The sequence below is a fragment of the Pithys albifrons genome, chromosome 13 (assembly GCF_047495875.1).
Source record: "Pithys albifrons albifrons isolate INPA30051 chromosome 13, PitAlb_v1, whole genome shotgun sequence".
NCBI lineage: Eukaryota > Metazoa > Chordata > Aves > Passeriformes > Thamnophilidae > Pithys > Pithys albifrons.
The window spans coordinates 15,507,033-15,522,824 of NC_092470.1; the positions used below are offsets into that span (position 1 = coordinate 15,507,033).

At 42.5% G+C, this 15,792-nt stretch overlaps 1 protein-coding gene across 1 annotated transcript in view; it reads left to right on the top strand.

Annotated features, from left to right (window-relative positions):
• The window catches only part of SLCO3A1 (solute carrier organic anion transporter family member 3A1), a 135,436-nt gene extending 119,865 nt beyond the window's left edge, over positions 1-15,571 (top strand). The window contains exons 9-10 of the mRNA XM_071568446.1: positions 2,090-2,154; positions 6,554-15,571. Coding sequence (XP_071424547.1) covers positions 2,090-2,154; positions 6,554-6,933 — 445 coding nt within the window. The 3' untranslated portion in view covers positions 6,934-15,571. The remainder of the gene's footprint in view (positions 1-2,089; positions 2,155-6,553) is intronic.
• The last annotated feature ends 221 nt before the right edge of the window (positions 15,572-15,792 follow it).

Genomic DNA, 15,792 nt, shown 5'->3' on the forward strand with positions numbered 1-15,792 from the left:
AGCTGTCCAGGCTGTCACTTACTCAGAATAATAACCAGAGGCATAAATAGCAGATCCATTCTGCTGCCTGGAAAATTCCAATAAAATTCAATCAATAAAGTCTGTATTAGAAACACACTCCTGAGTGGATTTTGGACAGAACAGCTCTGTGAGGGCATGTCTCCCTGCAGGATACAAAATGAGATATTCCACCTACTAGTTCGTTTCTCCCTTTGCATCTCCAGTAGCTAAAAGGAAATCAAATTTCTCATGATAAATATTGTAAGAAAAGTAATTTGAAGTTTGAAGGTTCTTTGTTCAAGGAAGCTGCCAGCACCTTTAGTATCCTGCATGGAGACATCTTAGTGTTACCTTCAAATAAGATAAGCCCAGCACCAGCCAGGAAGAAGAATACAAGGGAATAAGAAAAGCAAGGGAAATATTTAACATATTCAGTTCACAGCTGTAGGAAATAAACAACTCACATCCAGATTAGTAACTTCACTCAGGATGACTGATAGCTACCAAAATGTACAGGGAAGAGCTCTTAGCCATATACCATCGTGTGCTCTTTTGTAACTGCCATCTTGCGTTACCTAAAGAAAGTTTTAGTATACACATGTGTCTCTGTCCAGGGTAGAACAAGTGGTGTTGGCAGCTCCTGTGGTTCTTTAAAAATGATCTCAGCATCTACAAATTAAATATGTTGTCATGGCAAGTCATTTTTTCACTGCTGTAGTCAGTGAGAAAAGAAGATATCACCAGGTGGCATCTTTTACTCCATCCTAAGGTATGGAGATTGACTTTGGTATTAAATACAGAAAAGTGGATGGAAGGACACCACCACCAATTAAAAACCCACTGTGAATATCTCACATGGTAATTTATTTTTTCCATAAAATAAACTTTTAATACTACATTTCCTTCATTTCCCACCCGACTGTAGAATCCTATTTGAGCCAAGCAATTAACCACTGGAACATTTTTCCAAGGTCAGATATTTCCTGGCATAAAGGCTTTATGTAGAACCTGGGGTCTACCTGAAAATTACTGAAATTCATCCAGAGGTCACAGGCTTCCTGCAGGAGTCATGGTATGATGTTACGGTGGCCTGTGAATGTGTGAAAGGAGGGCAGGTGAACAGAAAGGTCTTCTCCTAATTTAAAAGCTCTTGCTGGTTCTAACTGTTCTATCAGTTTTATCTGATGCCCTTCCAGTGTATTTATACAGAGGATCACCCCTGCCACCATGGATGCCACTAGCAATGCTGCCTGCAGACCTCTGTAAGGAGCTAATGGAAGAGGCAGCTCAGACCTTTGAAGTTCCCCTGTGTGATGAATCTCTTCCCATGGGGATCACTGTCCTGCTTTCCCAGCCTTTATATTCTGTGGGAAATAAAATGCTATTATAAGACTCAAGACCAAATTAACGGTTTCTTAAGTTCCAAAGGCTTTGCTGAGCCTACCCCAAGAGGATGGTGCCAATAAAATCCTCAAGCTGAGTGAATTAGAAAGCTGTGGATGTTCTATAAAGCACCGTCGAAGGATAACACTAATACAATAGTGGGTTGTGTTTGTATCAAAAGACAGTGCAAACGTTGTCCTCCTCACATAAAAAAAAAAAATTGCATGCTAGACTCAAACCCATGAAAATGAGTCTTGAGCACTTCCTCACTGGAAGGCTGGAATTAACAGGCTGACTGAACCTTTTGATCTGTCATCCTCCCTTCCCTCTCTTGTTCACAGTAGTCTGGGGAGTTTCAGAACCAAAAGTTTTCTCTCCCTCCAATTTTGAACATCTGGAGCCTTGAAAACATGACGGGGAGCTTGTAAACAATGATTTAATGGGATGGGAATTTCATTTTCCCCTATCCAACAACAAGATTAGCTGTTGTTATTAATGACTTAGCTAATTCCTGAACCTATCACCTATGCAATTACTTTTGGGGCTGTAGGCAGTTCAGGCGAAGGCAGAAGAAAAACCCCATTATAATGACTTTTTGAAAAGGTGGTGGTGGCATCCTGGCTGACAGCACAGAATGGCCACAGGGTGTTAATCAAAGCAGAACAACAGGAATTGATTTCACTCTTTCCCTCCCTCCTCCCTGCAGAACCGTGAGCCCCGAACTCAAGTCTTACGCTTTGGGGGTGCTTTTCCTGCTGCTCCGGTTGCTGGGTAGGTACAAAAATTGGATATCCTTCTCTCCCATCCTTTCTTCCCTCGTGGAAAACTATTTTTAACATGCAGAAGTTGACTTCTACTCCATGCAGTGCTGTGGTTGTCGTCAGTGTGGTCTGACACACTAGGGTCCAAGCCCTCTCTGTGAACGATGTCACATTGAGGCTCCTGAAGGCACTTTTCCTGCCATTTGTATTGTGCTAGTGGAAGAAAATGCAGTGTTGCATGAGAAATGACTGTTTCTCCCATGGTCCCACACAAACAGTTTCTCTTCTATAGCTGTTATTAACGTGTCAGCAGCTTGTAAAATTACTGCTGTATTTCATATTGCTGAAGTAGAGGGGTATGTATTTTCATCCTCCTTTGAGGGACAGGACCTGTGTTACATGGTGGTTTTGTCCCTTCCTTTCGGTCTCTGTGAAAAGAAACCAAAAAAATGAGACAGGCTGAGTCCTTGTATCCTCCTGTGGGTTAATATCCCATTAAAATGCATATGGCTGCTCCTCTGGACCAGTATGTGTTTCTCTTGTATGAATTAAAAGGAATACACCAGGCTGTAGTTTGCCTGCTGTTTATTTCCAAGTGGAGGTTTTTTCTCCCCTTGGAAGAGATGGCTCCTATTTTAAAGCTCTTCTGTTTCAGCTTACTAATCTCAGTGATTCAGAACAAAATCCTCTGATCCCTCATTGTGTGGGACCATCCCATGGTCAGGGTTTCTGCATGTTGTGGATGTGGAATTTACTTTTTTTTTAGCAGGCCACAGCAGCACTTTCCCTGTGTGGATCCCCCAGTCCCAAAGGAATGAGCAAAGTGCAATCACTGAGGCTACAACAAGACACTGGGAAGAACGGGACCAAAAATTCAGCAGTACCATACATTGCTTTGAATAAGTGACCTCATTTATTTTCTTATTTTTTTAACACCTTACTCCCCATTAGCTGAAGGGGAAATGGTGCTCCCAGATCAATTTACAGTAAAGCCAATTAGATTTCTGTTGTTTTTGATGAAGTAGATGCAGTCATAAAAAATACTATGTCAAGGAAACTTACCCAGAGCTCAGATAACTCAAAGGGAAGCTTCTGGGATAACTTGGGTCAGCTCTGGTTCAAGCCTTGCAAACACGGCATTTTCTTTAGCTGCTGGTGCTGCTCATGGGTTTTGACCTGTCTTCAGCTCTGGCTGATGTGGAGTGTCAGCAGGAAAGTGTGGGAGGAAGATGGCTGTGGGCTGTTGTTTTCAAAGGAAAAAGTACTTAAGGGGAGAGATTATTCTCTTTTCTTCTTTCCTTTCAAAAGAGAGAAGCCTCCTGAGATAGCAGCATCCTGAATTCCTCTAAAACCAGGCTCAGATATGTATGCTTAAGTTGAACAGATTTCTTTTTTTTTTTCATAACAGTAAAGAAGCCATGGTAAGAATTTAAACTCAAATCTTTATGTTGCTCTGTCACTAAGAGATTCCCATGAAATAAGACAATACATCCTGAAGCAGACCAGCAGTGTAGCTTAGAACACACAGCAAATGAAGAGAAGGTACTTTTCAATATGAGCAAGGGTATTCAAATTGTGCCCTTAACAACCTGAGCTTTGAGAATAGCTTTACTGATTTATTTTCAAAGCTTTTCAGTTCACCTTTAAGCTTTGACTTAAGAAGACAGTGATAATAGCTGCTTCTTGAACCAAAGGAGAGTATTAAATACAGGAAGTATGAGACCCGAAGGTGCAATCGTAGCTAATAGATTTCAATAAGACAGAAGCAGCTTTTTTATGCAGCCCTACAGTTTCTGCAGAGAAATACATATATATATATCGATATATATAGATATATATATATATCTCAGAAATTTTTTCAACACTTTGCAGTAAGAGGTAAAACATGATTGACTCTCTTTAATATTCACTGTAATAACAAGAAACGTGACTGAGTTCTCCCGGTACCCTCCTGCATGTATTATTTCATAGGAGTTCTGCTGTGAGAGGGCAGCATAACAGTGTCTTAATATAAAAGTGGTACTGCAATTTCTCAGAGAAGAGTGTAAAGCAATGCCACTGGAGCCAAAGCTTTGGAATGGAATTGTCTGGAACGACAAAAGAGTTTCAGGCTTGTAAGATCCTGGATGCATCCTATCTGGATGGTGTTTACCATACATCCTCGCACAGCCTCTGCTTACCAGGGAAATTCCTTTGATTTTTCCTACAAGCTCATGTTGTTGTTTGTCTCTTCTTCTAACATGACAAAGCCCCTGAGACAGTTTTTCTCTCTCAGGAGGAGTTTCCAATCTGCAGTGCAACCCCTCAGCTTCCCCCTTGTCTCAGGGCGTCTTGGCACCAAGGCGCTCCTGTAAGCCTTTTGACCTCTCCTCTGATAAAAACACCATGAAGCACTCACTGGTTGCTAAAAGTTTTCCATATCCACATCCATGCCTGCATCCATATGGGAGTATCTTTGGAATTCAGTGAAAACAGGTCCTTCCTCAGGTTTTATGAGGAGCAATTTCCAGGCCAAATGATTGTGGAAAGCAGGCAAGCCAGCTGAGGCCAGCAGATGGGGATGGTAGCTCTCTCTCAAGCTCAGCCTGTACATCTCCAAAGCTTTGTATCAACATCTCTCAGCATAGTAACAAATGGGCTCACACCTCAAAATTATGATCCAAATCTGTTTTTTTCTTACTCCAGAAAGCATGTGTCTCCTCGCTGCCACATCTGGATGTTACCCCCTGAGGTGCCATCCAGCAGCAGTGGGCACACAGACTGCCAGCAGCAGCACAGCCTCTTGCTTGTCTCTGGAAGAAGCCCAGCTGAATTTTTAAAATCCAGGTTGAGGGTGTGGTTGTTCACAATTTCAACAAAAAAAGGGAAATGACAAACTGAGAGTTGGGACTGACATTTTTTCCAGAACATAACCAGGTTTTTAGATGTGATGTTTAGAAACTAGTGTTTCTAACAAACAGATTGTCTTGCTTTCATATCATCTGGTATTATTTACTACATTTGCGCTATTAATGACTGGTTAAAATGAGAACCAAACGCCCATATAGCCTTTCTTAATTCCTACATTTATGAACATAGAAGGAAGATCAAACAAAATCTGCAGAGCTCTAGTCATCAACAAAATAAAATAAAGAGATCTTAGTTACCACAGGGAACAGTGGAGACAACCAATGTATTTGTAGTCTTAGCATAAACGTCATGAATGTCACTACTTTGCTCGTGACAAGCTGAAGGAAGGTATCTTTTTTAAGCCTGGAAATCCAGGTTAATGATGAAATTGGATCCAAGATTAAACACTTTCCTGTCTAAAAACTGAAGTTCTTGTTTCTGCTTTCGCATGTATTTATAGAGTCTCAGGCATCACAGCACCTACGGATGCAGTGATACCATCAGGGGTGTGTTGTGCCTACCTGCTGTTAGATTTCAATAGATATGTTACTCTTCTTTGCTTGCTGTCTTAACCCACAGCAGTGACTTTATCAGTCAGGGTTTTTTTCAGGGTTTATCTGATTCCAGTCTCCCCCTTAAATTCAGCAAAAGGAAGAGAAATGGTTACATTGTGTAGAATGTTCATGGTTTCTTCTGAGTGCTGCACTCCTGGTGCACTTGCGCTCCTGGGAAGTGCAGAGCTGGAACGTGGATGTCCTAATCACCATCAGGGTAATGTGAAATGGAGAGCTGCTGCAGTGTCCCTGTAGGATGGGGAAAAGTAGAGAAGAAAACTATTGTCTTTATTAGTTAAATGAGATTGGAGTGATTACTTTGCTTTAAGATTGCAGCTCTGCTGCAAGCTATGATTGAGAAACACTCATTCGTAGTTAGCTGCAGTGGCTGTGGGAGAATCCTGCTGTGATATTTCATTTAATGGCTCTCTGAAATCTTCCCTTTGTTGCAGATTGCATCTTTGACATCTTTTGGAGGCCATTCTTTCTTTCCTTAGAGACCCAGAGAAAACCTTTTCCTGTGTCAGATAAAGGTCCGAAACTGAGTTCTCTGTGTCCCAGCAGATTTCAGGCTCTGAACCAGAGAGCTGAGACATCCTTCAGGTGAACACCCCAAAGTGCTGAATCCCCAGTATCTAAAGAGAGCGATCTGCAAGGCTGTCCTCCTCTTTCATTTACCCCTCCACTCAGTCTCATTAGGCAAACAAGAAGTGTAATAAAAGCCACTTAAACTTGAGTAAAATCTTGCTGCGTGTTGATATCAGCAGGAACTCTTCCGTAGACCAAGCTTAAAACTCATCCACAGACTTGGTTTAGGTTGATTTAGAAGTTTAAAAATTAGAATCACAGGCTGCAGCTGGGACTATTAACCTTGATAAAGTGCCCTCTTTCCATTCACTGCAGTCACATCCTCTCTCTTTATCATAAGAATCATAAAAGCATAATTTGTCTCTCTTACTTTGACAGGTTTTATCCCACCTCCACTGATCTTTGGGGCTGGAATTGACTCCACGTGTCTGTTTTGGAGCACGTTCTGCGGCGAGCAAGGAGCCTGCGCACTGTACGACAACGTGGTCTATAGATACCTGTATGTTAGTATTGCTATAGCCCTGAAGTCTTTTGCATTCATCTTATATACAACCACCTGGCAGTGCTTGAGGAAAAACTATAAAAGATACATCAAGAACCATGAAGGTGGTCTCAGCACTAGTGAGTTTTTTGCCTCTACTCTCACCCTAGACAATCTGGGGCGGGACTCGGTGCCCCAAAATCAACCACATAGGACAAAATTTATCTATAACCTTGAAGATCATGAGTGGTGTGAAAACATGGAGTCTGTTTTATAGTGACTGTGGAGGGGTGAACTATATTAACAATACAAGGGTCCTTTTTGATAAAAACAATGAGAGAGCACGAATGAAGATACACAACTGCAAAACAGCAACGGCAACACAGGAAACTTTTGTCTTTTTTTCAAAGTCAGACCCAGCCAGGATTCTGGAGAACAGCATCTTCCAATCGGATCACTTGTGACATCCTGCAGGGTGATGGAGAAAGCAGGGAGCTATTGTGGCTGGGTATCAGCCCCTCTGATGACAGTATGAGCTCCCAAGGAGGGCATTTGCAGAGGTTCATCAGAGAGCTCGGCACATGGACAGGCTTGGGCATGAGGCGTAGAGAAAGTGAGGTGATCGTGGCAATAGGTGTTTGCAGTTGCAAACGGGATCCTGGGGGTGTGTGGAGCCTCAGAGCGTGGGCTGGAGGGTTGGCCAGTCTTGGTGCTGCTGCTCAGACCTGCTGTGCTCTGCAGTGGCAAAGAAGGAGCGGTGCTGGAGTCATTCCACCAGTCACACTCTGTCACCAGCCACGAGTCCATGATAAATACCTTGAAAGCTGCTGGAAACCTTCCCAGTGGCGAGCAATGCTGTCAGGGGTATCCAAGTCCTTCCAGCCCAGGCTTATTCACAGATTGCAGCTCTGTGGCTGTCTGTGAATAGCTGTGCTCAGAACTCAAACCCAGTAGAGTTCAAGACATTTGCTCACACTTGCCAAACGTGCTGTCATTTTTAAAGGGGGATGAGTTCCAAATACTTATCTGTGTAGTCCTCTAATAAGATGTTTTCTAAAATTGTTTTCAAATCTGTGTTAACCCTTAAATCGCTGACACTTTTCCATAGGGAGGATTTATTTATGCTAGTTTGGGGAAGGATCCTGTTTAATTCACCCAAACTTAATACGACTCAAGGGGTTTGTTTAATCCTCTGCGTTTTTTATCCATACGCCTTCATTCTAATATGCTACCAAGCCAATGAAGACACATAATATGTTTTTAAAAAAGTGAACGAATGCACTGTGTCTCTATGAAAACAATTGTCAGTTGGAGAATTATAGATAATATGATGATTTACATAATATAGTTTTTTCATATTCTATGTGACTCAGTGAATACATATATATGTGGAGAGGCTGTTTATATTCTCTCCAGTTTTTAAAGATATATATATATATAATTTGCAATCTAGAAATTGCGTGGTGGAGGTTTTCTTTAAAGTAAGTGTGCGTGTGTGCGCATGTGTTGTATGGGTGTGTGTGTATGTGTACAAGATGAGAGGAATACTGACCTTAATCCTTCAACCCTCACAATTGCTATTTTATTTCTAACCCAAGAAACTCCGCTGACTTCAGTGGAAGCCATGTGAAGGAGATGAGATAATCTCCTCTCCTGCTTGCCACACTTTGCCCTTAGATGTGGAAATTGTGTTCCTCTGGAAGACCGGGTTATGGGAGCAGAGGCTGGCCAGCATTGAGCATCCATGCAGGGGCACATTTGGCTTTGCTCTTGCAATGCAATCTTCCTTAAGCCTGCAAAAATCATGAGGGAGCTTTCATCTGATTAGAGGAAGAGTGGGGGTCAGACTTATTTTGTGTCCATTTTTTTGTTTTCCAAAATACTCCTGCTGGGAAGCAATACAAATTGGAGGTGTTTTGATGAATTTTTCCCCAGGAACTAGACCCATTTTCAATGAACTAAATGTCAGAAGGGTTTTAAGGGTTAGCATCATAATAAAAGCCTCCTTTTTTATTTGAATTTTGAAGCTGTTGTGAACTTGACGATGTTTAGAGCAGTAACCTGGCATGTTGAGTCAAATGGTGGATGTCACTTCCATGCAGCTGGCAGAGGGGCTGATCTTCTCCAGGTCTTTGTCCATTGCTGGCAGTGGACACCCCAGAGTTGGCACAATTGCAAAGGGTTGATAACTTGCCACTCATGTTCAACACCTTTTTAGCAGACTTTACTTTTAATCTAGTCATTGCAAAATGGGTGTGGGATATCAAACTACTTCCACTTGACTGACCATGTGTCTTTGTAATTTATGCACAGGATTATATGTTCAGCGATAATAAGGACAGAAAAAAAGGGGGTATCCAATAAACTCCACTGTGCCAAATATTCAACAAATATTGTAACTGCAGATATCTGATTCCTGGGTTTCAGCCATGTTAAGAATCACTTGATTGATGAAGGAGTTTAAGGGAAAAAAAGGGTTATTAAGCTATGCAGTGCCATTGTTACGCTGGGTGGTAAATGATGCTTTTTAGACCATTAGATTGGTTTAGTATATCCTGTCTGCTAAAACAGAGAGACTGCATCCATAAAACAATGAATTTACAAAAGTCACAGGGTGCATAACTGTCTCATAGAATATATATAATTGTCAAGTATAAGCCTTTGAAATCATTCTGTACAGTTCTCTTCATTCTGCAGATTTATTACTTAGACTGCTGTCTTTTCAAATGTTAGCTCATAATTTTATACTATACACACACATTCAGACTCGAACACAAATGTCGCAGAATAGAACCTTTCTAAAAGCCTGGTTGCTTAAAATTCCATTACCCCTTTCACAATTTCATGATTTTCCCCTCTGAAAGTCCAGGGTGAAGGAGAATACCATGCTGACATGATGCAAAACAAACTCCCAGTTTTCACAAGCTGTGTTTTGTTGGTACAGTCAAAAGTCCCCCTTGACTGGAGTTACAGAAACAGGATTCCAGGGCACAAAATGTTTTCATTTTTATTTTTGTTTCTTTTTTTCATTTAATCTCTTCTCTTAGTGTATATGGGAGACAGTGTTGAATGGGGTTACTTATATTATTTTAAGCTGTAAGTTGAAATTCCTGCATGATTGTTATTTTATTTCTTTTGATAATGCAACTTTTGAAAAGCTTTCTCCCTGTCCCACTTTTTCGAAGGTTGTATCCAATGCCTGCATCATGAAGGGCTTTGCTGTCAGTGCTTTCATACAGATTTAAGAACAGAGCTTTAGTTTAAAGAAAATACACAGACCAAAACCTTCATCCATCCCAGCGGGCATTTGGGGGTTTTTCTGATTTCAAAACCACAAGCTGGTTTTGCCTGCAACCCAATTTTTGTTATAGAATAACAAATGAAGAGTGTGAGACATCCTCCTGCTTCCAAAACTGCAGTATGAGCCTCTGCCTGTCAGCACTTCGCTTCCATCCCTCAACTGCCTTAACCATGCAGGAAACTTAAGAGCAAGGATGGAGTTGGAATGGAATGGTGGTATTTTTTCCCCATATTCAGGCACATTGAAATTCAGGGGTTTGTTGAGACCTCAATCTCAGCAGAAATGTTACTTTGACAGTTCCAAGAACCGTGTTCCCTGTATGGCCATCTGCTAAGGAATGGGATGTTTGGAAAAATAAACTACTTGAGATTTAGCAGTCTCTCTGGGATTGCCCAGTGGCCTTGCATGACTTCAGGTTGGGGTTTCCTTTCCCTTGCACAGATCCCACCTTGGCATAGTCCTGGTGGAATCAGAAGGGGACCCCAATCTAAAATTGGTGCAGATGACACTAGAAGGGGTTTATTTACTTCCTTGCTAAAAAGGAAGTGCATTTACAGAACCTTATTTTTATACATATAGAAATCATTCATTTTTCTGACTTTGCCCAGCACATCTTGGATATAGAGTGGGCCCGAAAAGGCCATCACTTGAATTATCACTTGAACATCACAAACCTTCCATTCCTTGGGAAGTCAGCCTACAGGGACCTCCATACCCCTGCAAGATGCACTGAACTCCTCAGTGCTGCTACTGTTAATCTTGATTGGGTATCATATTGCTCAGAAGGTGAGAAGGAAAAGATGCAGAGAGGAATTAGCTTCCATTAGCTGAGTTAGCTATACTTCAAAATTGAACTGATGGTCTGCAGACACTTGGAAAGTGATTGGAGTATTTCCAAATAGCTGAGATGAATTGACTTCTTTTTCCTTGGGAAAAAAAAATGAAAATTAAGGGAAAGGAAGAGATTTGGAATCCCGCCTATCCCCATTAGAGTTTTATGTTCATCACATTGCTGTTGGGGGCAATGTACTTAAGGTTGACCTTTGTGTCTCAGACAGACACATGTTTTTTCTCAGTAAATGAGGTTCTGAGACACAGAAAGGCAGCAACCAGCAGTTTCACTCCACAGCCAACCCAACACACCCTGAAGGCTACCAGCACTAAAGTTTTAACCTCAAAGCCAGCCATGGCTGTTGCTGCCATGTGAGTTTGTCATAATTTGGCGTGTTGGGCTTGGTATTTTCTTAAGATTTGGACTTTCTTGGTATGATGTTCATTTTATTCTTGGCAGGTAATGGGGGGAATTGTCAGTATAAAACACACATGCAAATTCTTCACTGTACTGGCGTGATAACAGCTTTGTTTCTTTATTCACAAGGGTTTCCAGACTTATTCCCGCTCTGCCTGTAGACACAGCCATGCTCATCTATCCCCCTAATTCTGTGTGAACTGTGTTTGCAAACGGAAGCAGGTTTGTTGATGTTCTCTCTCTAGATCTGATGAATACATGAACAGACTTTTTGTGCATAGGGCAGAGCACCCCTGTATATAAGCAATAATACTGACCTGCTCCCATCTGCCTTAGGAGTTCTGGCTTTTCTTACCTAAATCTGAATGCACCTCTCCCAACATCCCATGCTGCTGCTGTGACTCACCTGTTTTGTTGGAAGCAACTCCAGTAGATAGCCAGCCAAAATGCAAGTGGTGGGAACACAGGCAGCAGTTAATTAATATGGACAATGATATTGATGGGAGCCTTTGGTGTGAGCCAGGCTCAGTCACAATTATCTGATGATTGAGATAAATCTGAGGAGGAAGGGACATTGTAACTGAGTCCTTTAGTGTCCCTGAAAGGCTTATCCACCCTTCTGTGCTCCTGGCTAGCCCTGCCTCCTGCAAACCCATGGTTTGCGGACAGTTCTTCCAAACTGACAACCAGCTTCTTTTCTCCAGCCATAGTTCTTCCTTCACCCCTGATGACAAAGCACAGCTCAGCTACACCAAGTCAATACAAGGTATTCAGAGTTACTGAATGGCATTTATATTTGCCTGGGATGCCAGCAGGTCTCACATATGCTCAAAATATTATAGTTTGTTCTGCTTATATACACTAAATCTATTTCTTCTAGGCTGCAAATTATGTTTTCTATCATTCCATTGACATTTCTAGCCAACCTGAGTCTTAATACAATTGCTTTGCTGAAAAAATGGCCTTTCAGCAGTGCTTAGACATGAGGTACTTCTGTATTAACTAGTGATGCCAAGTAAAAGCTTTGACCATTGTCTGTTCCCTGAATGCAGCAGAGCAGGAGGAAGCTCTGCCTGCTCAGAAGCAATACTGGTGTTTTCTGTGGCAGAGTATGAACATGGGCAGCTTTTCTTTCAGCTTCAGTCGTACCACAGCTGGAGCATCCCTTGGTCCCAAAAGGACACAGGGAATTTGGAACAAGCCATGTGGACAGAAGAATCCATTTATATGTCTGCAAGAGCAGGATTGTAGGATGTTTGTAGTGTTCATGCTGTTTTGCTTATCAAAACCTTGCTTCAGTCTCTGTTTGTTTGATGGAGTGAGCCCAGGGATAGGATCTTTGGGATACAATGAGTTTGGGATGTTTCCCCCACTTTATTCAGATTAAGTGTAGCAGAGAAGGGTGTCCCACCCTAGAAAGAAAAACATTAGCCATATCCTGACAGTTTGTAGATCTGGGCTTGTTCTGCTCACAGTTGGTGTCTGCAAATGGCAGAAAGCAATAAGGAACTTGCCAGCTCCAACTCAGAAAATAATGTACAGCAACTTCATAAATGAATTTTCCCTTTTATTTCTTTCTTGTGAATTGCTGAGAAAACCAAGAAAATGCTTCCCAGTGTATTTGCAAGGTCATTTCTGCATATCGTCTGTGGTCTGGAGGAGTGAAAAAGCTTTCTTGTAATTCATACTCATTGGTTTGTTCTGGCTGGACACAGAAATCACATGGGATATTTCTGCTCCCTGAGTTGCCTAGTGTGGAATTTTCTCATCAATACACATATTTAGTCCAAAAGTATGTGATTAGGAATTGAGTAAGAGGATCCTTACTCAGTGCCAGTGGGCAGAGCACCACTGGACACACATTTGCTCCAGTATAGCCAAAGTCCTGGCTGCCAACTCACAATCCACTTTCCAGGAATATTCTCTCACAGATGCTTGAAATTCTCAGCCTTTCCTAGTGTTCCTAGCAGTTAGCACATTCATTTGAGTAATTACTGAGAGCAAACACTAGAAGGGTATGAACCCAGACGAAACCAAATTGGTATTAAGGTGAAGCAGGTGGTGTAAATTTTATTTGCGATGTTTGCACAGCGCTTGGATCGGAAGTGAAAACCTCTCGGGAATCAAGAGAGTTGTATATGGCCTAATATCTTTGTTCTTCCCAACTGAATTGCCCGTTGGTGGGACAGCAAAAGGCATCTTGCCCTGCCACATATATCTTGGCCCTTGAAACCCCCTTTTTTCTTGCAGTACGGCGCCGCACAAATACGAGTGCATTTATCCCTCAGTGCAAACTGCATTCAGTGCTGTGTTTTTGGTGCCTCACAACTCTTAACTGTGAACTTGAAGGGAAGAAACAACCCCTGTTCTTCATCCACGACGCTTCCTGCCTGATCACAGGAGGATGATGATCCCTCTTGAACACACAGCTGTTCCCCTAAAGTCCTCCCAAACAGTGCCCTGTGATAGCAGGTGGCCTGTTCGCTGTGCTCAAGGGTCTGTAACTTGTCTGCAGCCCCATGTTGCCTTCATGATGTTTTTGGTGCAAAGCACAGTGAGGAGGCTGTGCACAACTGCCCCTGACAGATGCTAAGGGCTGCCAGTGGTCTGGTTCTGCCAGGGTTTGGGAGTCTCTATGTTAGCACATGAGAGCAGCCTCCCTCATGTACTTTTGGGAAGAAGCTGTCTCAGAGCAGGTTCAGTGGAAAGCTGGAGCAGCACTGGGACCGCACAACAGGGAGCTCTCAATTCTCTTCAGTACCACATCTGCAGGGAGGAGGGGTGGGGGTGGAGCAGGGGAAGAGCTGTGACCTTTTAAAACCCATAGTGCCTACCACTGCAAATGGAACGCTGTATTGTATTATATTATACGTGACTACCATGTAAATAAAGTACAATAAATGTGGTATTCGTTAGGATTTTGATACAAGTCAAATGCAGTCTGCAGAAATGTTTTGTTTTTCCCTGCTGTATGTACTTATATCACATTCCAGGCACGGGGACATTTGGAGTCATGTGAGCTGGCAATGCATAAATGGCATTAGATGGGGAATGTTTGCAGTAAGACTGTTTTAAAATTCCTTTTGCCCTGTATAGATGAGACCCAAGCACCATCTGAAAACCAGCCAGAAGGGAGGGAGTGGGGACAGCTTAAACAGGCAGGAGGAGAGCAGCTCGTGATGTGAAGTTGTTGTAAGCAGGAGTGACTGCTGCCAGCCAGTCCGTGGCCATGCTTCATTCATGGTGGAGGGAAAAGAAAGTTTCAGTTTGGTTGATTTCTTTTTGCTTTGTTTTCCTGCTGCAGAGGTTGACCAGCAGCATATGCCCTGCCTGTGTAACCTGGTTATCCTCCACCCCTGAGATCCCTTAGCAGCAGCTACAGCTGAGCAAACTTGAGAGCTTAAAATTCAAAGCAGATTGGGAAAGAAGTTCTGTTCGTAACCAGCTGGCTCCTCTGTGTCTCTGGCAGAGACTGAGGAGCTTAGGGTTTTGGCTAATAAGAATATTAGGAACTTACTTTGTTCCTTAACCAACCATCATCCTGTTTCTCCATGGTGTAATAAAAGAAATAACACATTTCCACAAGGCAGGTCTGCCATGTGCCCTCCAAATCCTGATGCATCTCTTAACTGGGTTGATGGAGGGATTTTCTCCAGGCTTCAGAAGCTCAGGACTTCTCTGACAAGTGTGTACAGCCGGTGTGTGGATGTAATCTTCCATCAATGCATGGAAGGTGCTTCCACATTGATTGTCTTGTTGGAGAACAAGACCACCACATGCAGTTGGTCACACCTATGACTCAAAACTCCCCTGCAGACCTCTCTGCAGAGTCCACAACACTGGAGAAATATTTACCTGCCTGTACCATATCAGTCTGTGACATTTTTCCCTCATACCACTGCTGTCCTTCACAGTTGCCTGGGCAGAGCAGCATTTGTGGGTGGTTGGTTGTGGAGAAGGTTCTTCCTGCGCAGGACATCTCTCCCAGATGGTCTGCAGCAGCGTGTGTGGGACCTGGACGAGCCCACGTGGCACTGCCCCTGCCTTGGGCTGTGGGTTACTCTGCCCAAAGAAAAGTGGTCCTCAAAAAGGTCTTTGAAGTGTGCTGGTTTGACTGCTGGTGATTTTGCAGGTGTTTAGCAGCACTTCCAAAACAAACCAAAATCTGGTTTGGAAAGGAATTGTTTCATTATCCAATTGATTAAAAAAAAAAAAGAGAGAAACCACTGCTCGATATATTTTGAGTACTGTGTTCTGTATTTTTGCAGCTTATATTTTCCAGATGAGCAGTTTAGAAATAATGTGATGTGAAATACATACTGTAAGTTTGCTGTAAATGATATTAAAAACATTATTTTCATTCTTCTTCTGTCTCGCTGGATGATGTCTTTAGTTCTCCCAGGTTGGCTGGCTGGGATCATACTCCAACAGTCTGTGGAAGTTTTCAGTTTCAGTAAAAGTAAGGTTGATAGTTCAGGTTGGAGGATCAGTGTTGAGGTTGAAAGTTTGCTAGAAATGACACATTCCCATGCCTGTATAGTGCAGTGCCTTCAGAGGAGAGGTCTTGGTGAAGAACTGGTTGTGAC